Source organism: Amphiura filiformis, chromosome 5 (genome assembly GCF_039555335.1).
Source record: "Amphiura filiformis chromosome 5, Afil_fr2py, whole genome shotgun sequence".
NCBI classification, from domain to species: Eukaryota; Metazoa; Echinodermata; class Ophiuroidea; order Amphilepidida; family Amphiuridae; genus Amphiura; species Amphiura filiformis.
In genome coordinates this window covers 48,900,437-48,927,611 of record NC_092632.1, presented here as the reverse complement: position 1 = coordinate 48,927,611, position 27,175 = coordinate 48,900,437, and the positions used below count along the sequence as shown (strand labels likewise).

Here is a 27,175-nt window from a genome sequence, read left to right as displayed (position 1 = left end):
GTCACGACACTGGTCACAAATTTGTCAACACGATTTCGCAACAGATTGGCAATGTGAAATCAAGAATATCACTGTATGTTTATCAGAAGTGTAAGTATAGAATGGTCAAAAGAAGCTTAGGATTTTCACTGAATTCAGTAATTTTACGTAATTGTACGACGTTTGCCTTGTCACACTGGATATACTTTGCTTTGCGTTGCACGGTTTGTGTGTGTCATGTCTGCCAAATTCGGCACTTCATAATTCAGAACATCATCATTATTAGGTTCTTTAGTTCTAATAGTATAAGCATGTAAGTCTGTAGTCATGGTATCAAGTTCTGATATCTGCACTCAGTCCTATATAGGTTCCTGGATAAGTTGGCGTTGCATAGTGTGTCATTGTCTGTGATTGTCAGCTAAATCTAGACGTTCGCTTTTCGTATCTCTTTCCTTGTTGGAAAGGTATAACGTTGAGGAGATAGGAACATGTACAGAAGATCCGGGACCTACTCTGCCATGTTTGGCTGAGTAACGGTACATGAACACGGCCTTTTGTGCCTATGTAAATTAGTCATTGTGTAAAGCTGTGTTTATACCCACGGGTTACTCATCATCAGACTGAATCATTGTCGCTAACTACAATGAGTTACGTGTGCAGAGGACGGTCAATATAGATAGGCCTACGTGTGAACGTGTCGCTTTTGAAAAACAGCGATTCATGCGCATGCTCACCAGGCAAATACGACGGCGATTTAGTACACTGACCATGCGTGCGATTCAGGTTTCTCCAAAAGCGATTGAGTATAAATGCATCTTTAGAAATGACCGGCGATTGTGTGTTCTAAAGTGGGTTTATCATGTTAATTAGTGACCTCGATCAAGCATTGAAATGCTGTCATTTTTGTACTGGATCGTTCAAGCATCTCCAACTAATTTTTCAATGTAAGTGCCTCTGGCCCTAGTAGAAGTAAAAACGGATACTATGGCCAGAGTTCTAGGGCTAGCTAAATCTGAATCAGGGCTGTCTACTCTCACGTCACGCATTGGCCGTGAGTCTCATGCATTGGGTCACTTTCTTACGGTCTCACGTCAAGGTAGTATAATGTCACTCCTAGGTAGTAAATCTCACGCAAAATGCTGGAATATGGTTAAAATCTCACACATCGTCAAAATAATTTGTTGTCTGTTGCATGGTTGTCTGTGGTAATTTATTCTCTTGGACTTGGTCGGGGCTAGTGGGGATTTTTACGTTGTCACTATTACATTCGCATGGACGGACATTTTTTTGCGGGCTCGCTAGGATTCTAGCGAGTAGATTTCTTGCAATATTTGGCTTATTTACCATCCAATTTATATCCTTCAATGTACCTGTATATCGTTAGCATATCAAGCGCGGTCAAAAAGTTTTTTGAGGTTTCTAATCGTCACGATGAAACATTTTTTAAAAAACACGACTTTCTCAGTTCTCCCAGCCATTTTATTTACCCGTTGTTATCGACGTCACCAATTAGTCTCGACCTCACTTGTGCAACGTGGCTGTATTGCGAACATGACTTGACGACAGAAACCGGCTGTAAATGAGGTGGGTCATCTCGGGCATTGTTTCACCACCGATCACGCTCGTCTGACGTAGGGGGGTCGACGGCTTGGAAATTATCTTTTAAGGGGGTACTACACCCCTGTCCAATTTTGTGCCTATTTTGGCATTTTTCTCAAAAATTATAGCTCAATGGTGACAAGTAAGATATGTATATTATAGGGGCAAGGACTACAACTACATGTACTGCACTGGCAATTTTATTTCAACACAGACAACAGTTGTGGAGTTACAGTCAAAAATGAGGGAAAACCAATATTTGATCAATAAATCAATAACTACTTGCTTTGAGTTGCTGAATTTTCAGTGCAGTAGTTGTAGTCCTTGCCCTATAATATACATATTTTACTTGTCACCAATACGCTATAATTTTTGAGAAAAATGCAAAAATAGGCACAAAATTGGCCATGGGTGTAGTACCCCCTTAAGTATCAGAAATTCCAAGTTTAATTTACTTGGATACATTGAATAAGATAACATTTAAGAAATCCAAACTTCAAGCATCAAGAAATATACCTTGTATTTGTCAGTTTTACCTCAGAGATGCTGTAGACCCTCTCTAGACAGTGTAGAAACATCACAAGTAGAATGCTGCTCAATATGATAAATCCAAATCATGAAAATTAAGACAATTTGCAGAGCAATATTTTGACAACTTTTGCACTAAGTAAATTATTCCCATGCGTCATGCAGATATATATTAATATTGTAACTGTACATGTCTTACATGTATGCTGTAAACATTGCCAAATTCAGGGAGTGAGAAGGGTCTGTGCAAAATACTGGTAGAAATCTGAAGAGGAAGTAAAAATGAGACCTGTTCCCACAAAATGAGAGGAAAGTTGCAAATCTTTATTTGTGAGTTATGCTCGGATTCATAATCTCTGGATGCTTTAGAATGATATATAACTTGCCAGAATTGCTCCCTCACTTGGTGTTTAAAAGTCAATATTTCAAAGAGGAATTCTTATGTTTTCTATTGTTTTCTGGCATTTTCAATGAACCATATCTCCTTTGAGAACAAATCTCAAATAGGAAAAGTTGAAACAACAGAACAAAAAGGGGGAAGAGAAGAGGAGGATGAAAAATAAATCTTAATTTGAAGAAATTTATGTTATCTTACCCACCCGCCCAAAGTAAAGGGCCTGGCTATCTTGTGCTTAAATTGTCACAAGAAGGCCTAATTCAATTACATACCGGTACATGTAACTACATGACTATTGTCACTATTTCTTTACAGAATTGAAAGTGTAGCCATGAGGACTGTAACACCTCAGCGATTGGCGGAACTCCAACAGAAGCCAGAGCACATACGCAATATTTGTATCCTGGCTCATGTTGACCATGGTAAGGAATCATCTCTAGATTTTTAAGTTATCTGACTTTGAATGAAGTTCACTTTTGACAAGTGATTTTGGCTTATGTATGTTTTATGTAACTCCATATGTATGTGCTTTACATAATGTTACTTAGATCAGTAATCAGTCATTTTTTTAAAAGTAATGACTCTTTTGGGAGTTCATAATAAGTTCAGCTTTATTTATGTAACTCAATGACAAATCATTAACCTACCCGGGTAACCTACCACCAGGATTGTTAAGTCAAATTTAGTTCAGAAAAGGTGTACAACAAACTTTGAGCTTGGTATTGACATTGGTGCATATTTTGCTGGTCACAGTTTAGAATGTGTGCCTATTATGTGTAAACATGCATAAAAGGGCAGCCCGTCTGGGTTTGTTTGGCATGGTTCACAGACACACTTTTAGAGAGAGTAGGGTGGCCCAGCAGTTTAGGTCTTTGGCTCTGGTGCAAGAGGTCTCCAGTTCAATTCCCGGTGGAGTCAAATATCCCAAAATTAATTGCCTGTTCTCTCCATTACTGTTGAATTGTGGGTACCATGAATAACACAAAGACCTCATGACAGCCAGTTCCAATCAGTGTATCATGGAAGAACAGTGTTTGATATTGAATGATTCACACAGGTTAAATAAGAAATAAAAAAATATCAGATTACTAGATAGTCTAAATGCTCAAAAACAAAAGTGATTACCATTTGCTTGGAAAATTTCATTGCAAAAGTGACAAGTATAAAGCCATCTTGGGAATTCAACCATTCATTTTTGGGTGAGAACTATTTCTTTTTAAGGGAATTTTTATTTTGGTATTACTATTAGAAACCTGCCTTGTAATGGTAATAGACTAGTTTCCTTAAATTCTTTATCCAATATTGAATGTGTGATTGTTTTCCCTGTGTAGGTAAGACAACTCTAGCGGATGCATTGATATCCAGCAATGGCATCATCTCTTCCCGTTTGGCTGGTAAGCTGCGTTATATGGATAGCAGAGAGGATGAACAGCTACGCGGTATTACCATGAAATCAAGTGCCATCTCACTGCACTGTAATCAAGGTATGACAGATAATAAGTTCACATTGGGACACTTGATGCATGTGAATTCCTGGATATGTATTTAGGGTCTGAGTGATCAATGTTAGTGATTAACAAAATCATCTTGCCCAACTTTTTTCATCAGGGGGATGCAACAAGTGCTCAAGTATTTCCTTACAACATTGACATTGTTACCATACATTGTACATTGTAGTTACACTATAAAAACACTGTGGTGTCGAACTTTAAGCCTTTTTAGGCACATTATGGTAAATATCAATATCAGCTTGAAGGGTGTTATTTTTTAAATTGAACAATTCATATGCTAGCCTGTGATAAAGATTTGGGTTATATTAGCAGTGATATAAGTACTAGAATGGCTGATTTTATTTGCATAACATGTAGGCCTGTACAACACATGAGAATCAGTGTACATGTAGCTGTAACTTTGTAAAGAATGTGTGTGATGTGTCTTTTTAATAGATGGTGATGAGTACCTAGTGAATTTGATTGATTCCCCTGGACATGTAGACTTCAGTAGCGAAGTCTCAACAGCAGTTAGACTCTGTGATGGCGCTCTAGTGGTTATTGATGTCGTAGAGGGCGTATGCCCACAGGTATGTATTCGGTTTTGATTGATTCCCCTGGACATGTAGACTTCAGTAGCGAAGTATCAACAGCAGTTAGACTCTGTGATGGCGCTCTAGTGGTTATTGATGTTGTAGAGGGTGTATGCCCACAGGTATGTATGTGTTTTTGATTGATTCCCTGGACGTGTAGACTTCAGTAGCGAAGTATCAACAGCAGTTAGACTCTGTGATGGCGCTCTAGTGGTTATTGATGTCATAGAAGGGGTATGTTCACAGGTATGTATGTGTTTTTGATTGACTCCCCTGGCCATGTAGACTTCAGTAGTGAAATATCACAGATCCTGGGTCTATAGTATAAGTAAGTCTCAAAATCAAATGCTTGTGAACCAAAGAAATCTGTATCTGACCTTGGGAAGTGGTTGGATAGTGTGGAATGTAATTTATAAGCTAGCATTTTCACAAGATTGGATGCTGATGATTGTTGTTTGAAATGGTAAATACTGTTGTGACTATAGCCCACAGTTTCACCAGGAAATGGGGGGGGGGGGAGGTTAATAATTTTTTCATAAAATTTTGGGTTATGGAAACTGGGGATAATGGACTAAATGCTATGGAATGAAGTTGCAACTGCAAAATAATCAAATTATTATCAAATTATTTATCAAGTTATTTTATGCCTGTATGGGTTGTACACATAGGGCTCACAATAAACTATTTGGTAAACTTCACTCTTAACCTGTTCATTTGCAGACACATGTAGTGTTACGACAAGCCTGGTTGGAGCACATCAAACCATGCCTAGTATTGAATAAGATAGACCGTCTGATCACAGAGCTGAAATACACCCCTTTGGAGGCCCATCTACATCTACAGCAAGTTTTGGAGCAAATTAATGCAGTGGTTGGCAACCTCTTTGCTTCGGATGTAATGGAGAAAACTTCACAGGTACACTCACAGAATAATCGTAGAATGATTGTCACACAAAAGGCTATTTGAACAAGTAATAGATGCAGTCATGGACTGCAAGAATTATTGGACCTGCCTAGCCTCTATTGCACAATAGGAGATACTAGCAAACAAAATTCCTATCTTTTATTCTTATTCTTGTTCAGTTGAATATTATCTTTATCACTAAAATCTATTTTAGTTTTCTAAGAAAAAACAAGGTACCATCATGAGAACTTTGTGGAATTCTAATACGATTGAACCTCTTGCACACATTGTTTACATCTTAAAAGCGTACTGCAGGCCCATGCACATTTTGCACACTATGCCTACAACAGGGGTACATACATGAGTGATAGATAGATTGATAGTTATTTTATTTCCATGCCAATATAATACATAACATTACATACATATCATAGATATTTTTAAGTTAATATGTTAATTAAATTGTCACTAATTAGGCATGGCGGAGCTGTCCAAAAGGCCAAAGGAAGCCAGAGGTGGAGAACTCCTTCCATCTTACATTACTTTACAAACATATAAAGTATAAGAGGACAAAAGGACAGAACACATAAAATTATGCCGGCAAACATTTGTAATTACAATCATGCAACTTAAAACATAACAAAATATATAGTATATTATTAAGAACAGCAAGTATTTTAGAATAAATATATGAAGTATTTAAAATGATTTGAAAATTAGTACCTTACTCATAGATACTTGAAATCTTGGTCTCCCAATTGGACAAATTTAGCCACAATGTTAATTGGTCTTCCTTGCTGTGCTTTTAAACGATGGCAGTCAAGTAAAATGATAGAGTGGGTCCAATTTTCGGGAACCCCCATACATTGTATCCAAAACTCATGTAGGCCATTCTCTGTTTCCCATTTCTCCTTCTCATTCCCCTGTAAACCACAAAATACCAGGTTATGTTTATAACTGTCGATTTTTTGCTTCAGATTTTCCCTGTACATGTCCTTCCTCAGTGTGTCAAAATCATTGTATTTAGCATGGTTAGTTTTATTAAAAGCTTCACATTTCGTTTTCATTTCATTTCTTTCATTTCTTCACGTGTGTTCCTTTAAGGGGTGGGTTATGAACGTTTGGACAGTATTTATTGTGGGACATTAGAGCACATCAGACATATCGAATTGCATTATGAATACGAAGAATGTCCTTCTGATATCAAATAATTTAGATTTTTGAAATTACAATGTAATACACATTTTATGGCAAATCATTAAAATTGATATTTTTGATATTTAACAGTACTTGAAGTAAACTTTATAAATCTGATGATTTATACTTAAAGTGTATGTAGGTGGGATGAAAAGCCGACGATCAATTGAAAATTTTGACCTTTTCATTATTGAAGATATGGATTTTTTGGAAAAAATCCATATCTTCAATATAAAAGGTCAAAATTTTCAATTGATCGTCGGCTTTTCCTCCCAGCTACATACACTTTAAGAATATATCATTAGATTTATAAAATTTATTTCGAGGACTGTTATATATCAAAATTTGACAAATATCAAATTTTAATAATTTGTCATAAAATTTGTATTATATTGTGAATTTCAAAAATGAAAATTATTTGATATCAGAAAGACATGCTTCAGTATTCAGAATGCAATTCAATACGCCTGAGGTGCTCTCATGTCCCACAAAAAAATACTGTCGAAACGCCATAAACGCTCATTCTAGATCCCTTAACCTTTATGTTAATGTTTTCACACAAGTAATGCTGTGTCATCTTGTGACGTGATTGATTTCAGAAGTTTAATTGCAGTTGTCCATTTAATTAATAATATTTTCTTTATTTGCAGAAGAATGAAAACAAAGTTCCATCAAGCCCAGCTAGCAAGGAGAAGCCTAAGAATGAGGATCATGTGTATGATTGGAGTGATGGCTTAGAAGAAACGGATGATTCACACATTTATTTTTCACCTGATCAAGGAAATGTGATCTTTGCTAGTGCTATTGATGGATGGGGATTTGGGTAAGACATGAGGGCATGTAGGGCTATTTGTGCTTGCAAAGAAGCTGCAAATTTGCTCCCTAATGGTCTTTTTTAAGGACTTGAGTTTTAGACTGCCTTGTTAAAGCTTTAGAATGTAGACCCAACAGGCAGCTTTGCTTGTCCTATATTGTTCCGCTGACTTGTGCGAATTTGTTGCCAACATTCAGGAAGGTACACAAGGGACTTTAATTTGCGAAATTGGGTGATATAAGTAGTTAGTAGGTGCATACATACATGACTGGATGTTTTCTATTAACCCTAATTCTATAAAATATTATATGAAGCAAAACCACTGCGGATGCATGCATCCACGTGGCAGATGCCATGATGCATCACCGTAGGTCATATATACGCTTTCGTCAGCCGGGCAATCATAAGAACCGTGGCTACCAGTTGCTGATCTTGTGCTTGGCACCATGGAGGTCTAAGGATCGAATTCCGGGGGTACCAAATGATTTCTTTGTTTATCTTCTGTCCTTTTTCATTGTTTCTTTCCTTTCCGATAGCCAAAAATCACTTTCAGCATTGGGGTTAATGAACCCCTAATTAGAGCCTTTATCTCTGATTTTCTTGATGGGTTTAAACATCTGTTTAGCTATTGCATTTTAATGTTACTGAATGTCTCAATGATTTGCTTTTGTTTGCAATATGACAGGATCAATCAATTTGCTGATTTGTATGCCACCAAGCTTGGAGTGAAGGCTGATGTTTTACGCAAAACCCTGTGGGGTGACTTCTTCCTCAATACCAAGACTAAACGCATCATGAAAGGAGCTCAGGTAGATTCATATCAATTACTTTAATTTTATATAGACCTTCCAATGAGTTTCCTGTACATGTATATGTTTGCTTGCTAGACGTCAGTCCATCTGTTTTTACTGTTTGTGAGGCCATACCAAAAGTTTCATTAGCCTTGTTTTTACACCATAATTTCCCTTATTGATAAAAGGCATGCTCAATACATTTGACTGAAAGGTATGTGGCCACTATTTAACCTTGATGCCATACCTTTATAGCTTGGGTGATCTAAATGAAAGAATTGGTGTTTTAAGTGTTTGTAATATTATATATTTTTTTATTTCAGGATTTTAACATGTTTTCCTTTTCTTTTCCTGTAGGCCAAAGGGAAGAAGCCATTATTTGTTCAGTTTGTACTTGATAACATTTGGGCCATGTATGAAACAGTGTTGATAAGAAGGTGAGTAGCAGGAGCTATAAAGATATATCTTCTCTCAAACTATGTACAGGCAACCTCCCTTATCTGGACCTCTTTTATATGGATCTCTCCGGCTGTGTGATCTTCATAAGAAAACACATTTTTTAATGCTTCAACACCTTCATTTCATGCTCTGAAGCATTTAGTCATGTCTGTGTTGTATACAGTACTAAAATACTGTACTATATATCTTCAGTGTTATTACCTAATATTGAGGAATCTTTTGCTTTGTGATTTTATTACTTAAGACATATATCCGGGCTCTGCTTGGGCCCATCTTGACCAGGTAAAAGAAGTTTGGACTGTACATAATTAATTCACCTTACATTTTGATATTTTTAACTAATTTATTTCTGTTTATTTACCTCTACTCAGAAAACCAAAAACATGCAATTTGTAAAAGTGTTGCTCCCTAGCAAGTTTCCCACAACCTTTTTCTTCCCTCTCTGGTTGTGGCACACCACACTATGAAGTTAATTTTTTAATATTTTTTGCCGTAACTTTTGGTTCTCTTTGCATCCCACCATGTTTGCATGGCTTCCATGAGACTTCTGGCTAATTTTGATATAAAATTGGAGGGATTAAGCATGATGCATGAATTTATTGGTCAAAACTCGAGCGAGACTGATAAGTTCATGTATCATGAGAAAAACCCATCCAATTTTATCATTATTTATGTTTTCAGAATAAATAGCCTTTATAAATATGCAAATGTGGCTACTCTCCGAGTGGTGAATTAATCGGACAGCTAGGTTATGTACAAAAGTACAGGATGATATAACAATGATCGTCTTCAGATCTATCTATGTTGGTTCAGGAGTATTGAAATGAAATAATATGGCCCTGTAGTCACTGCTTTGTACCACAAAATTGTTGAGCTTAAAGTTAGCTAACTGACTGTACTGATTGCAGAAAAAGCACACAAAATAGAAAACAAATATGATAATGTATATATGTTATAAAAAAAAGTATGTCTGATTGGTTTCAACTAATAATGACATTCATTTGTTTACTATCTGCCCACATAATGAATGTACTTAAAACAGAAGAGCAATTTCTAGTTTTCAAAATATCATGTCTAATTATATGATGCCAATACCTACTACAGGGACAAAGAGAAGATGGATAAGATCATCAAGTCATTAGATCTGAAGATAGCAGCCAGAGATCTGAGGAACAATGACCCTAAGATTCATCTACAGGCTATCTGTAACCAGTGGATACCAATCTCTAAGGCAACACTAGGTAATTATTACCAATTCATAACTCGATACATGCGATCCAATCATTTTTATTTATTTGCCAAAATGCAAACGTTGAACATGGTTACTAATATTCAACGGTGGACCTCCGTGCCGTCAGCGTAAAAATCAGTAACCTCTGTGTGCACCATGTTGTGCGTCATTTGTTAAAAAGTGATTTACAGAAGTGACACATGAATGTGACAAACCACATACATTGCTTATACACCTATTTGCAAAGACCATTTGCACTTGGCGCAGTTTATGGCGTACACATGAGGTTGGGTTCACGTCATCATCACATCAGCACCTCATACGCCGATTAATCTGCATAACATCACATGCGAAAGGTCTTTGCAAAATAGTGTAAATGTTAAAATGTATTAATTTGTGAATGCATTTTGTAATGTATATCTTTTCATGTAGGCATGGTTTGTGAGAAGCTGCCCAGCCCACTTGAGATAAGTGAAGAGAGAATTGACAAACTGATGTGCAGTGGAGGACGAAGGTTTGATTCACTACCACAGCAGACTCAAAATCTAAAAACAGGTAAATGATCCAAGAATGTATTGCTTGTGGGGATGGGGTGTGAGAGTGTTAAGATACAACAATTTTGACTTGTTCCTAATGCACTTCTCATAACTGCGAACACACAACGATGAATGCATCCCTCTCATAGAAGTACCCTACCGTGAAGATTTACCTAAATAAGGATTCTTAATTCTTGTTGACATTTTCAGAGAAAGAAGCTCTCTAGTTATACAGGAAATTTACCCAAAGGCAAATAAGCCCATGTGTGCCATTAGGCAAATCTTTACGGTATATTGATTGGTAGGGTAGAGAATGGATTTATATGTTTGGGTGTAATTCCTAATGCAACAGATTGCACAAAATAAATTGAAAACCCTCGCTATGCCAATGCATTCTTTCATCATTAATATTGTAAGCGGTGACTTGTTTTGGATAGAGTAAAAACATGGATAGAGTAAAAAACACGATATGGAAAAAGTTTTAATAAAGACTTCATATAGTTTGTGACAAACTCTGAATAAGTATGAATCATGATTATATTTTTTCTTTTGCAGCCTTTCAGCAATGTTCTTCCGGTGAAGATGCCCCAGTGATTGTTTATGTATCCAAGATGTTTGCTGCTGAGAGTAAGACATTACCTCATAACAGGCAACGGTAAGTCACAATATCAAAGTGTATACCTACAAATCAATCTGAAATTAGGTACCAAACTTCCTCAGTGTGGACATCTTCAGGTAATAGATGCATTCAAGACACCTTGATATATGCTTAAATATACTTGACAAGTTGTAACTGATTATTGAAATAGGTTAGACTGCTGTTTAAGAAGGTAACACATAGTTAAGTGAAGTCACCAATTCCTTGTCAAGTAGCTGATCATAAAATTACTGTACTGCTGTTTTAGAATGCAACAATGAGTTGAATTTAAAGTCAAATTCCTTCTACCTAAGATATGCATCAGTTTAGGGGGTATAACATAGATGTGAGTTGTTGGTTGATGACAAAGAAACCAATTATTTCCACCCCTGATTATGAACTGAATACTGTAAGTAATTTGGGACTGTAAATCACTATGTGAGGAACTGTCAGGATTGGATATATTATTTCAATCAAAATTTGTTCCTTAGCCCATTGACACAAGAGGAACTTGAGCAGCGGAGAGAGCAAGCAAGACAAAGACATGCAGAGAGGAAGGCAGCAACAGAATTGAAAGCAGCTGGTGAAGAAATGGAAGAAAAAACAGATGAAACCAAACAAGAGAAAGGTAATAACACAGATGAAAGCTGCTCCTAAAAAGATATTTTCATAAATTGTCTGATATCAATGTAATATTTTTCCTTCTATAGGATTAGGTTAATTCCACAGTTAAGTCCCATTTTGGTTAAAATAAAACAAACTGATTTTATTCTTCAATTATCTTGCTGTAAAGTAGATGCATCATGCTTTTGCTGTAGTTTTTGCTTTTGCCCAGAATACACAATACAATTTTTTGATTGAAAATCAAAATTGAAAACTCAAAATCTCTCCGAGTCTCCGGCCATCACATTACATTGAGTGGGCACAAATTCAACTTTTTGGTAAACCTACAAGAAAAATATATATTTAAGAAACATTTGTTGACATCTTTCTTTTGTTGCAGGAGAAGCAGCTCCAAAGGTTGTGGCCTTTTCCAACCATGATGAAATCTTTGAGCTAACTGATGAGAAACCAGCCAAGAAAGAGCAGGACGAGACCTTCATAGCATTTGCTAGAGTTTTCAGTGGTACCCTAAGCAAGGGTAAAAAGTTGTTGGTGTTAGGTCCCAAACATGAACCTCAAAAAGCTTTAGAAGGGGTAAGTAGTTATGTTGTATGTAGCTGCACTTTGACAATCATATTATTTTGAACAGCAGCTTAGCCAAAGGAGGACCAGAGATCCAGTTCTCCCTCCCCAATACCAGTAGCTCATCAGCAACACATCAGTAAAGGAGTATTCTGATCATCTGATGACTGAAAAACAATATGGTATCACATGAAAAAAGACTCACAATAAGAGAATGTTACATATGTTATCCTTGAATTTCCTCATAAAAACAAGAGTTCATATTCTCTTAGTTGAAGTTTTACATTTGGATATTTTACACCTTTAATTCAAGTCAAAAGATGACTTTGAACAATTCATTGATAGTCACATCTATTTATGATGATTTTTAAAGATAAATTATGTTGTGGGTCTGATGCTGGTTTTGTATTCTCCTATCACTTCTTACTGTGATGATGATTTTGCTTCACTGCGCAGTCGCACCAAAAACGCTTGCGGTAAGATCGCTAGAAATTCAAATCAAGTCAACTCAAAAGCGGTGCTGCTCTGACGTATGAGAACAGGATACTATTTTTTGCCAATGAGCACAGAGCGGTGCTGAGCGGCAACATTGGTTTCAGAGTCATGCTGCTGCCACTCAGCAGCATGCCGCTCCACTTGCAGAAAAGTGTAAGCAGAATTCATTAAACATCAAGCCGCTGATCAGCAACTGGCATAAAGTATGAAACCAGCATAACATACTACTATAAGTTAATTATCACTGAATACAACACAGAACTTATGGATCATTACAGTGTTGAATCAGGACCAGGAGTGTTTACAAGAGGAGTGAGGAGGCCATTTGTATTCATCGTCATGACTACATTCTTAACAAATGTCATGTCATGACATCACGCTTAACACAGGTCTCTGATTTGTAAACTTGTATCACAATCCCATTTCATGTGATAGTCAGGTATCACACAATGAGATAAGTGATACTCCTGTATTGTGTGATGGATCACATGATATGTATATCATGTGATGGGTCATATGACTCCTGTGCAAATTGACAAAAATCCTGCAAGGAGGCATTGAAAGCACCACTTTTTCTGAGTCTTTGCTTAGCAGCATTTTAGCATGCGATGCCATCACAGCATCTTAATTCAGTGTTGTGTTTACAATCCCCCAGTCACCAGGTGGTCAAGTGTCAGCAGATAAACACAATGCTGAATGATGATGGCATCGTAAAAAACTTTTATTTAGGTGTCAAAATAACAAGGTCCAATATCAGTCTACATGCTACTAACAAACTGTTGATGTATTCTTTTCAGGCAGAGGAGATAGAGAATGTTAGCGATCAAACTGATGTGAGTGATCTCCATATAAGTGAATTCACTGTTAGTGATCTCTATCTACTGATGGGAAGAGAACTGGAAATATTACCAGAGATACCTGCTGGAAATGTACTAGGTAAGAAAACAGAGTCAGATGCATAACATACAAACTGATGTGAGTGACCACCATATAAGTGAATTCACTGTCAGTGATCTCTATCTACTGATGGGAAGAGAACTGGAAATATTACCAGAGATACCTGCTGGAAATGTACTAGGTAAGAAAACAGAATCAGATTCATAAAATACAAACTGATGTGAGTGATCTCCATATCAGTGAATTCACTGTCAGTGATCTCTATCTACTGATGGGAAGAGAACTGGAAATATTACCAGAGATACCTGCTGGAAATGTACTAGGTAAGAAAACAGAGTCAGATGCATAACATACAAACTGATGTGAGTGATCTCCATATCAGTGAATTCACTGTCAGTGATCTCTATCTACTGATGGGAAGAGAACTGGAAATATTACCAGAGATACCTGCTGGAAATGTACTAGGTAAGAAAACAGAATCAGATTCATAAAATACAAACTGATGTGAGTGACCACCATATAAGTGAATTCACTGTCAGTGATCTCTATCTACTGATGGGAAGAGAACTGGAAATATTACCAGAGATACCTGCTGGAAATGTACTAGGTAAGAAAACAGAGTCAGATGCATAACATACAAACTGATGTGAGTGATCTCCATATCAGTGAATTCACTGTCAGTGATCTCTATCTACTGATGGGAAGAGAACTGGAAATATTACCAGAGATACCTGCTGGAAATGTACTAGGTAAGAAAACAGAATCAGATTCATAAAATACAAACTGATGTGAGTGACCACCATATAAGTGAATTCACTGTCAGTGATCTCTATCTACTGATGGGAAGAGAACTGGAAATATTACCAGAGATACCTGCTGGAAATGTACAAGGTAAGAAAACAGAATCAGATTCATAAAATACAAACTGATGTGAGTGATCTCCATATCAGTGAATTCACTGTCAGTGATCTCTATCTACTGATGGGAAGAGAACTGGAAATATTACCAGAGATACCTGCTGGAAATGTACTAGGTAAGAAAACAGAGTCAGATTCATAAAATACAAAGTAATTTGAGTAATATCCATACCAAAATAGTAGATGTTATGTTCTGTGGAATAGGATAAACACTTGAACTATGTTGTACAACTATAAAAAAACCCAAAAAACAAACATGCTGTTCATTGGTATATTCTTTTCAAGATATGTTCTAAGAAAAACTCTGACATTTGTCGAGTTGTAACATTTAATACTGCATAGTGTCCGACTTGGGCAATGAAGTCTTAACAGATATTATCTTAGGAATTTTTTTACAAAGGTTGCACAAACGACAAATATTATGTCTCTCTGTGGAAACAGAGACTACATCGCTATGTGAAGCTGAAAGACACAAAGATTCATTATTTTGTATTGCAGAATTTCTAATTCACATCTCACTAAGAAGAAGACTAATCAAGTGATATTATATTTTGGTATTTTGATCATCTGTACGACATGATCAACTAAATTATGCTTTATTTCTCCATTGCTCAAAAATAGCACATGCAAAAGTATGTAAGATGACAGATTATATGTTTGTGAAATTAACCGAATGTAATGGTATAGTTTTATTGTTTATTTAGGTATTGGTGGCTTAGAGCAGTTGGTGTTGAAGTCAGCCACCCTATCCAGTACTGTTGCATGTCCGGCTTTTACATCCATGACCTTTGCTGCTGTTCCAATTGTCAGAGTTGCCATTGAACCAAAGCATCTCGGTAAGTTTGCTGCTGTTGACTTTGTAATTATGAACATCATCAAGGCAGCCACAAATAAATGAGTTTGGGCTTGAGTTATATGCTTCAAAATGACCAACTTAATTGACAAATACTTACCAAATTACAAGTAGGAATAGCTTCACATTTTAGTGGGTGATAGTATCAATGGAAGGGTTCTGTTAGTCTCAAAGAGGTGAAGACTAAGAGAGTCCAAATTCAGCCATATTTGCAGGATACAATGAAGGGTTCAGTTAGTTTCAAAGAGGTTAAGACTAACAGAGTCCAGACTCGGCCATATTTACTTGTTGCTCATGATCAGTGAACAATTATTTTGCTATGCACCCAGTACTCTTTCATTATCAGTGCATGCTTGTTTGTGATATACATGTAAGGTGTTGTTCTGGTTAGGTGAGCTGAGCACTACATGCATATGCTTAAAAATACTTACTAGAGTTGAATTTCAGAGCTTCATCAAAATATTCCGGAGGTACCCTGTTTTTGTCTGATAATCTAATATTATTGATTGCCCATAACATTACACATTGGGCTATTCAGAAACAAGACTCTTCTAGTCTAGCTTATTTGTTAGTCCACATTAGGTAGAGTTTGATAATAATGGTGATCACTTTGAGCAGCAAACATTGTGTGATGCCTTCAAACCTTTCCCCAAATCTCAAATGTCAGTTCAGCCCTCGAATTAACCCATGGCACCGATGGTATAATGCTGTGGGTGCCCATTCCTACTGCCGTAATGCCCTCAAAATATGTCCTTTACCGACGGCAGTCACTTGCAGTGCCCTCTGATGAAGTTGCCGTCGGTGCCCCAGCCCTGCCCTTCATTATAAAATCATCTATCAGACTATTTGTGTGTGTTTTCTTCACTTTTGAGAAATTGCCTTAGTGCCCTTCTCAAATTTTCAACAGTTGCCATGATGCCCTCTTGAAATATTACAAACTGCTATGCTGCTTTCCCTTTTCAGTGAAAATCCAAGGCAATTATCAACTTGCCCTAAAAAAGTTGCTGTGCCCCTTCAGATCCTTAATTCGAGGGCTGTATCAGTTTCTGAAACATGAACATCATTTAGTTAGTCCAAGGCTTTACAATTCTTTTGGAACATGGCCTTATTTCTTGAAAGTCAGACCACGCCTGACCTCATGTCAAAATGATGTCAAATGAAATGTTCCACCTATATTAGCAGTCTCGCTACCACACATTTTGCGTTTACAACCTGTGATCAGAGAATTTCCTGGGGCATTACAGTTCCCAAATTTGTATCACCCAGTAATTTTGTGATGTAATTCTGTGTTTGTTTAAGCTGAAATGCCAGCACTATTACAAGGACTGAAGTTGCTGAATCAAGCAGACCCATGTGTTCAAGTACTACTACAAGAAACAGGAGAGCATGTGATAGTTGCTGCTGGTGAGGTCCATCTAGAGAGATGTCTGGATGATCTGAGAAAAAGGTACGTTTTAGTGTTCAGAAATTCAGCAAATATGTATCTTCTGCAAAGTAATGTTAGACACTTATAAAAAGGCTTTAGTTTCAAAATCAAGATTAGAAGAAAGAAATTAGTTGTAAGATTTTGGAGGAGTACTAGTTTGTAAAAAGCTCAAAATACATCCTTATACATTAATCTTTTATAATGTCCTCAAGGTGGTTTGATTGCAGGTGCCCTGTCTTCCAGCCCAGCCCTGCTGAAATAAAATACATCCTTATACATTAATCTTTTATAATGTCCTCAAGGTGGTTGATTGCAGGTGCCCTGTCTTCCAGCCCAGCCCTGCTGAAGGGGAGTTACCCAGACTCTAATATTTTGATGTTAGGGTTAATAAGCTTATTAATGTTACTTTTTTTTTTAAGTCCAGCATTCCATTAATTCACTTTACTATTGAAATACAGAGTCATGCTCTTTTGGAGCTTTATAGCTAGGGTGATAAAGCTTGATGCATTCTTGTGCTGCTTGCTTTTGTATTACAACATTTGCATTATTAAGGAACAGCTTATTTGCATATTTTAAATGTCAGCAATCCACTTACAAATTGCAGATTCACTTCAAACTAAGAATGATTACATTAACATCATTCCTTAACCTACTTCATTAAATACACAACTTTAGACATATTATTTTGGTACTTTGTTGAAACAAAATTATGATTTGCCATCACAGATAAGATTTCTCGCCAATTTTGTATATTTGTTTATTTCAGATTTGCGAAGATAGAGATTGACGTGTCTGCTCCTATAATCCCATTCCGCGAGACCATCATCATTCCACCTAAGATTGATATGGTGAATGAAGTTATTGATGACATCAACCAACGCAAACAACAAGACATGGCAAGAATTTGAGAGTGAAGGTATCATCATCTCCAAGGACAGACAACTGGAAATTCAGACCTCCAATGAGAAGTGTACTTTCCGTCTAAGAGCTATACCTCTGCCTGAAAGTGTCACGGCAATACTCGAGGAGAATTCTGAATTGATGAGGATATTAGATCAGTTTTCTGCCGTAACTTACGGAAGTCGACCTGGCGAGCAACTGGGGACTATAACTTTAACTGAATCTGCTATAGAACAGTTGCTGGAGTTGAAGCAAAAACTTGAAGCTGCTTTTGTTGAATCAGGGAAAAAGTGGCGCAACGCTATAAACCAAATTTGGTCATTTGGACCAAGGAGAAACGGGCCTAATATGTTGTTGAATAGGATTGAGGATTATGATCGAGTAAATATATGGCAATGTTTGGACAAAGAAGCGGACAGAAAAAATGGGTGTATACGAGAGTATGATAACAGCATTGTGAGTGGGTTTCAGCTTGCAACACTTGCTGGGCCTCAATGTGAAGAACCTATGATGGGTGTATGCTTTGCTATAGAATATTGGCAAATAGAGGGTGGTAAACATAACAGTGTCAACATAGGCAATCCTAACCAAGACAATGGAGTTGTAGACTCTTCTGTTCAACCAATACAAAGTTCTGATAGAACTAGCATTGATGTGGAGACTTTGGAGAGCATAACTCCGGTGGGCTCGCCTGACTTGTCAAGTCCAATTTCCAGTCCGGCAGGTAGTCTCATACGCAGGGTTTATGGACCTCTATCTGGTCAGATTATATCTACTGTAAAGGAAGGGTGTAGAATTGCATTCCAGGTGCAGCCTCAGAGACTAATGGCAGCTATGTATAAATGTGATATACAATGTACTGCTGAAGCGCTAGGTAAGGATATATTGATGATGCCAGTTGTTGTTAGTTGTATACTCAATACACCCACCAGGTCCACTTGATGTGGAGGGGTGCTGATGCATATACGCCCACCAGTTCCACTTGGGTGAGTTAAGGCATCAACATACACACAATGCCTATGGGGTGAAATTTAACACCCCTCTCACTGAAGTGGAACTTGTGGGTGTATCAAGTAGATAATAGTAAGTACACTGCCATTTTGTCTTTGTGACAGAAGGTCCATTAGGAATCGGGTGGCCACAGTAACCATACTATAGATATTTTCTTGAGTGTAATAATGAGGGAGAGAGGTTCTTTGTTAGAGACTTCTGGACAATTTTCAGTTGTAAAATATGTAGCGGCTAATTTGCCGCCAACATCCTCTGCAGCAGCTAAATATCATCTGCTGCAGAAAACATCCAATAAGGAGAACAAAGCCCAGAATAAAGCTAATCACTAAGAGCAGAAAATCAGGACTGAGAACTAAAAACACTGCAGAGAACTGAAAATGCTTTACAGTTTTTGTAATAAGTTGGCAGATGAAGTTGGCACATTCTTTACCATGCTGAAAGAATCTAAAGAAATTCTGATGTCAAACAATAATTGACATCTTGGAAAGCCTTATCCATCAGGTTTCTTCAAAATCATGTAAAACTTACGCTTTTTTGGTATCCAAGAAAGAATGAATATCATACAAAGGTTATGTTAGGGTGTGCAAAATATACATATAGTCCTTTTAAAGCCATAATGTATGATCTTATAATATGAAATTGGTTCATTTTTTTCAAACCTGATTTTTTGGCACATTAGTAATGTTTACACATGTCCCAACTTGCACCTTAATGGAATCAGCAAAATTTGTTGTTAGGTCAACAGCGCAAAGTTCGACATAAAGTCATAATTCAAGATTATGACTTTATGTCCACCCATAGAACTGCATGTTAAACGGCCAAAATAACCAGTAGGGTTTCTTTCACTTTACCTTGTTATTTCAGCTCAAAATGGACAGAAACCCTTCCCGACAATTATTACTAGTATTATTTCAGCATTTTGAATATACAATAACAAATTTAAAATTTGAAGGAAATCATACATTAAGGCTTTAAGACTACTAAATCATTGTGTGTTAAGATTTTTCCAAGATGCCAATTATTGTTTGACATCAGAATTTTTCCTTCAAAATCAAAATGTTAGTTTAAGAATGTATATTGTATAATGTACATCTCAATGTGTAATGTGTATAGTTATTTTAAGACAACAAAATGATAGTGGGCTATAAGGTTTTAAAATCACACCATATTTTATGTGCTATCTACCAAGCTTCCACAAAGTTGGCCATTTTGGCAGAAAAGCCAAGTGTTACATCATTTGTCCCTCAATATGATTATGTGACAGTGTAGAATTTTTATTCTCTCATCTAATTGTGTGGAACACATTTTTTTGAAGCCAGCAGCTGCAGCTGTTCTGTGTAAGATTGTTCATTGATATGATCAACAATTTTAGTATAAAAAAGTAATAGAATACTTTTAGTATGAATTGTCTTTTACAGAGTGCATGCATACTATTGATAGTTTCTAAAACCCATCCAACATTTTTCTTGTATACAGGTCGTATGTATGCCGTGGTGTCCAAGCGCAATGGTCAGGTGCTACAAGAAGAGATGCGTGAGGGTTCTCCTATCTTTGATATCACAGCAGCATTACCAGTAGCAGAAAGTTTTGGTTTTGCAGAAGAGATCAGGAAAAGAACCAGTGGGTTGGCAAGTCCTCAGTTATTCTTCAGCCACTGGGAGGTAAGTAATAGACCTACTGAAGTCAAAAAAGGAGACAATTATATAATTATGCTGTCAATTAACTTGAACACAGGTTTTAATTGTTTTATTTGAAAACTGATTTGTTGGTAAGACATGTCATGAAAGAAAAACATTTTACACCTTAGGGCCTAACCTATTTTCACATTTTCTACAGCAACAACAAATTTAATCTTAATGTCATTTCTATTCAACCTCACTCTATTTTTTCTAAAAATAGTTGAAAATGGGGTTCGGCGACCTGTTTAAATCTACAACCAGTACCCTACATTATGGAGGCTATTTTGAAAATTGGCCACAATTGAATAGATATTGATATGTAATCAAATTTAGAGTCTTTTACTAGGAAAGCGGCTACCTCTCCAGCAAAATGAAAAGAGGGTTCTTTTTCATAATATCTTGAACATATTTTCAAATATACAATTAAAAGAATTTGTCTAAGTTACTTGAATCATATAACTTTTATGAATGCCTACAATTGATTGCATAATAATCGTAAATGTATGCAGGCAAAATTAGGATTACTTGCAGAAAACAGGTTGCACCTGTATACAGGTGCACCTATCAGGCGGTATCTCTCTCTAATCCTAACATGTTATATTCTAATTGTTACCTTTGTGTATGTGACACATAAAGGTGCATGCAATATGTATTCTGCAATTACCCAAAAGACAATAATTGGTTTACAGCCCAGCTGTATTTACAGTGCAATCAAGTGCATCCTTCCTTGATGTTATGTTTGAACAATCACTTTATGCCAATACTACACCTTATGTCAGATTTTTTTCATTAAAAAAAAGATGTTATTCTGTTTTGCGAAATGAAACATATAGCTCAAACTGAGAATAAAGAGAAACTGAGAAATAAGTTAAAATTCTTTTTCAATCACTTAAAAAATGGTGATTAGAATACTTATGACTTGTGCCAAGTCTGCGGATTTAGTGACAATTATTTTAAGAAAATATGCAAAATATGGGGTTTTGATTGAATATGGAATTTTATCTTTTATTCGTAGCACACGTCACATACAGATCATGCATGCACTGATGCATCAACAGGTCAGCAATATTAGGGAAAATATGATCTTTTATGTTCTTTCTGACAATACTCACCTTTAGTTTTGATATGACCTGGATAAGATTGAACATAAATATGCAATTATTGTCTCATTGTTTTCTCAAAACAATTCAAACATTTTGACATTTGATACAATCAGGAGATTAAACTGTATACAATTGAATTTGAAACATTTCGCAGTTATTAATTCTAAAAGACGGGCATTGAACTGTGAAGGCCTATTGATAATAACATCACTGCTCCTCTCCATCTGACTCTTTAGCTCAGTTGGCAGAGCATCGGTCCGGTGATCTGAAGGTCCCAGGTTCAAATCATGGAGGGTCAGTGAATTATTTCACTGGCTGTCATTTACGTATGTGGAGATGTGTGTTAAAAACTTTTCTCATAGTTAACTACAAACAGATATTAAATTTTTTTTATTGCATGTAAAATGGCATTTTGATGTGAAATGACATGAAAGAAACATGACTAAACACTTGGCACCAATCCAGACTGGAATTGGGAACCAAGCTTGTTTAGTTTTCTCAAGAATCGTTTGTACTTAAATTCAAGTCATGATCATTTAAAATAAAAGATCATGATCATTCAAAATAAAAGATCCATTATCATGTTATTAAAAAAAATGTTGTCATTGCAAAAATAACATAATGGATGAGGGCAATTTCACCGACTCATGAATCTACAAATAGAAACTAAACGCATTGTTTTGCTTGATTTGGGGAATAGCCTTCAGTATTTCTTATCTTCTATTGTACCGTAGAATATACAAGCATATACCTCTAAATGAGAAGGCATACACCATTCACAAAAAACATGAGCAACTATATTACTGATACAAGCAGCTGTACAGACATGTATTATTGTAATACCAATCTAGTGTAATGTTTTTGTGGAGGGTGTCTGCCTTTCATCAAAAACCCATCATTTAGAGGCATGTTGTAGGTGGAATTCTTCAGGATGTCATATTGTTCAAAAATGTTTGTAGGTTTTCTAAAGCTTTACAAATTATGTGTATATCTCAGATTGATTACTATAAAATGTCCCTATAAAACCTGTGTATTGCCTTAGGCGATTCACTCAACATGGGAGGGAGCAACCGATGCAAGCATGGCTTTGCACTGTCAAAAATCAGTATATCGCCCTCTGTAGTTTGAATAATACAAGTGGAGGCGAATACAGGTGGTTTGTAGTTTTGTACTATTCATCAGTATGCAGAGTAATTACAACAATGTCACACCAGCTCTTATCAATACTTTGGTTCACCTCAAGTTCAGAAGTGATGTCAATGCTTTTTGGTGGTTGTGCTGCTAGCATACAGACAAACCGCCCATGTACGGGTTGTGTACTTTACGCTTTGCGTGGTTTACTTGATACGTATAATTTGATAAGCACTGCGACCAGTGAAATATGCACCTACATTGCTATTGAGCTTGATGTGAACCAAAGTTTAGGTCTTTCAGTGTGGAATGTACAAACAAACAAACAAATTGAGACATTTTTAATGTCTGAACCCATAAACGTCATGCAAATTGAAGACATAATTTGGGAACTATTGATGTGTAGCAACAATGGTTGCCAAATTTGCCTTCAACATGACAATAATAATAGGAACTATTTACAACAAGTCTATGTGGAATGTAGTTTGCCTTTGTGCTGGAATCACATTATCAGCAGAATGTTTAGATAACATGATACAATAATAATGATTTATTATCATAACACATAAGTTCAATGCCTTGAAAATGTCAATGGAGTTAAAGGGGCATTTCGTGATCCACAACCTCCTACTTAACTGTGACAATGTTTTTTATGTCATCGGAAACCTATGAATTTCAAATCTTGGATACATTGCCTTTTCAGAATGGCTAATCTTGCTTAATTTTTAGTAATATATGTATACCAGAAAGAACTAAATCTATAGGTTAGAATGAATTTGAAAACACAGACTGCACTTTAACAGCTCAGGTTTTAAATTGAATGCCATAACACTAAAAGCGCTAATTTTACAATTACTTTTTCATGCTTTAATAGTATCAAATATTGTGCTTATTTTCACTTTTGCTAATTTCACATTTTCTATGCAGGCTTAGATTTACACACTTTATTTAGTAGAGCATGAAAAGTGAAAATTAATGAAGTGCACAAAATGCACTTTTACAGTATGTTTTGGGTTACAGGTGGGGTGGATAGTTTAAAGGGTCAGTAGTCTAACTTGGTTATAACTCATAATCCTTACCCTAATCCTAAACTTCACTTACCCCTTACCTACAACTGTAACCATAAACCAAGCCCTAAGCTTAACTCTTACCTTGACCCTAGCCTAATCATATCCCTAACCCTAACACTAACCCTATTACTAACCCTAAGCTTATTAATAACCATATATTCCTTACCTAAAATGCATAAACCCAAACTTTAAACCTTTTCAGACTAATGACCTTCAGACTAATGGACTGTTCCCATGTTAATTGTTATTGAAAAGCAGATTTCTCTAGAAATAAGATAAACTATATTTTGTCTATCTCTGTCATGATATAATGTGACCTAATACCTCTGAGGTGTACTGCACTGTGTGGTTATCTGATCCCAGTTAGACTTTGATGTACCTGCTACCAATATCAACTAGTACCAGCAGGTGATCACATGTATGATGATGAAGATTATGTATTTGGCAGTTTTAGGGATTTTGTTGCAATACTTACAACTTTTAGAGATAATTTCTTATTTGCCAAAAAAAATTAGCACAATGTATTTATGCATAACGATCTTAAATTGAGGTAGAAGTCATCTGTGAGTGTTTGCTACAACAAAATTTAGTCAATTATTCATTCATAAAAGGCATAGTTGCTATGAAAATACAATCTTAAAGACCTATAAAAGCAAAGCATTTTATTGGAATTTTATAATTCAAAATAAGAACAATATGCCTATTAACAGTCATTTTGTTTGAAAAGTTTCATTTTTTTCTGACTGAGGCATACTCATTAAAATGCCACATCCCAATCGTAAGGCAATAAAAAGCCTCCACATTGGCAGACAAAATCATGACATTCACACGCTCAGGTATTTTATTGACGTACATGTATTCCAGGATCTGTGATGTAAATGGAGTGTCAGGGGGCTTCATATACAGACCACAAAGTTGATGTTATTATAATAATACATGTAGTATTCGAGAAGAAGCAAATTGACAAGTAATGGATGAAGATTGGTCACCTGTTCAAAATCAGACACTTGATGACAAATGAACAAGTTCAGGATGATTGATGGTTTCATTCTAAAGTAAAGACTTTGCACAGAAATAATTATCAGTGCAGAGGATATATGAGATGTGGGCTGTTAATGTATATAGGCAAAATATCTCATTCTCGATCATACCGTAGCCGCCCCTACCCCGAGGGGCTGAAGAAAATTCAATTTTGCCGCCCCTTCCTCAACCGCCCGAAAAGGTCGACCCAAAATTTTTGGTGGTTTGAAAAAGTGAAGAGCAAAAAAAAAAAAAAAAAAGGATTTTCAGCCCTAAAAGCAACACATTATCATGTATAGTACAATTTTTTCAATTTTTTTTTTACTTTTCACATTTTTTCCGCCCTTTTTCTTTACTAATTCTTTTGCCGCCTTCTTCTTCCGCCGCCCTTCGTTTTTGCCGCCCCTGCTTTACCCGGGGCTGGCGCTAAAGCCCCCAAAATATGCGCATGAGAGCCAACTTTGGTATGCACAGATACTTGCGTCAAGCGTACTGTGCAAAGACCTATAAAAAGCTTGCTGTAAGTCCAAACCCAACAATAACCATTATCTTCCCAACTAGTAATATTTGCCTCTGTTTGTGTGATTCAATACAGGTAATCACCAGTGACCCCTACTGGGTGCCGTCAACTGAAGAAGAACTACTTCACTTTGGTGAGAAAGCAGACTATGAGAACCAAGCACGCAAATATATGAATGATGTGAGGAGGCGAAAAGGACTCTTTGTGGACGAGAAGATTGTCGAACATGCAGAAAAACAGAGGACACTATCTAAAAATAAATAAACGGGGAACTAAATGGTAGAAATTACAGAACCATTCAGTTATTTCCTTCACCAGAATGTATCCATGAGATTCTTAACCCCCTGAGCACTACCTGCCAATCTAACATTGCATCTGATTGGACAATTATTTCCTTCACCAGAATGTATCCATGAGATTCTTAACCCCCTGAGCACTACCTGCCGATCTAACATTGCATCTGATTGGTCAATTACATGATATCTTCATTTTAATCACCAATCAGAATGGAGCTTTGCAAATAATCCACTCCAATTTTTTTGCTTAGTGAAATTATTCTAACAATGTTGCTGATTGGTCCAATTGATGATGAAAACTACTTTTTGACCAATCGGCAGGTAGTTCTTATGGGGTTAAAGGAAGTCTCCGGCAATCACAACATTTTGTCTTATATGGTAGAAAAATAATGATCAGGCATGAATCACATGATTTTATTTTAAACAAACTCATATTGGCCATAAAAATTAATAAAAACAGCTGTCTCGCAACACACGATATTCCAAATGCCCTGGCACTGAAATTGGTTAGTGCAATGACGTCCCAGTAATACAAGGAAGGCTGACGACAATTGAGCAAAAATTACCTTTACGTCATTGCACTAGAAAATTTTGGCGCCTCATTGCACCGGCTGTTTTGTTTTAAATAAAACGATGTGATTTGTGCTTGATAATCATTTTTCTACCATATAAGGCATAATGTTATGATTGCCGGAGACTTCCTTTAATACCAACAACCATGCTCCTGGACCATAATCAGATACATCATATAGAGCAACTATTCTGAATTACAAATGAAAGAAATATTTCAGTCTGTAAATTGACACTTAAGTTGCTTTCCTATTTGAATCCTAATACTTAAAAAGTGGGTAATGGTGAATCCAACGGACGAGGACACAAAACACATCAAGGATCAATAAATGATACAAGAGGATACCTTGAATATAAACAACAGAAAGGAAAAGCGAGCAAGGTACACCAACTTGATGTGGGGAAACAAGTAAAATACAGACTAGACAATATGCAGAGGCAAAACCAGCAAATGTAGGCATAGGAAGTAAGCAAAGTTCGATAGCCAAAAGCTATACCAGTTCAAGGCTCACAAAAGTGCTAAACCTGCAAAACAACAAGGATCAATGGTAATACAAAACTGCACTAGAACATGTGATGAAAATCACTGTGCATATAAACAGACACGCTAAACCAAACATCCAGAGTAGGCACAAAATAAGCAAAGTTCGATGGCCAAAAATTGCCAATTCAGAGCCCACAAAAGTGTCAGGAAAACAGTACACTGGAAGTGATGAAAATCACTGTGTACATAGCATCAAACACTAAGCGGACAAAAAACAACCGACGTTTGAGCAGATAAACTGCTCTTCTTCAGGGACAGACAACAAAATATAAAAAGCAAACAACAAAACTACATGCTGTAATTTAAAAACAAATTCAAGTCAAAAACTGAAGGCAAGTTCAAATAGAACTTAGTAGCAAACAAGATAAGCTCAGAGCAAAATAAGCATGTCTTACTTCAATGAA

The 27,175-nt window shown here is 36.4% G+C and overlaps 1 protein-coding gene across 1 annotated transcript; it reads left to right on the top strand.

Moving 5' to 3' along the window:
* On the top strand, positions 1-26,594 carry LOC140153292 (elongation factor-like GTPase 1). Its single transcript, XM_072176001.1, is given in 20 exon segments — positions 1-90; positions 2,819-2,925; positions 3,835-3,987; positions 4,450-4,583; positions 5,307-5,501; positions 7,337-7,509; positions 8,186-8,309; positions 8,649-8,728; positions 9,855-9,991; positions 10,414-10,536; positions 11,073-11,172; positions 11,646-11,782; positions 12,158-12,351; positions 13,632-13,770; positions 15,353-15,484; positions 16,801-16,948; positions 17,694-17,825; positions 17,827-18,701; positions 20,315-20,499; positions 25,437-26,594. Coding segments are annotated over 19 exon segments (3,441 nt in total). The 5' UTR covers positions 1-90; positions 2,819-2,834; the 3' UTR covers positions 25,626-26,594.
* Positions 26,595-27,175: the final 581 nt, after the last annotated feature.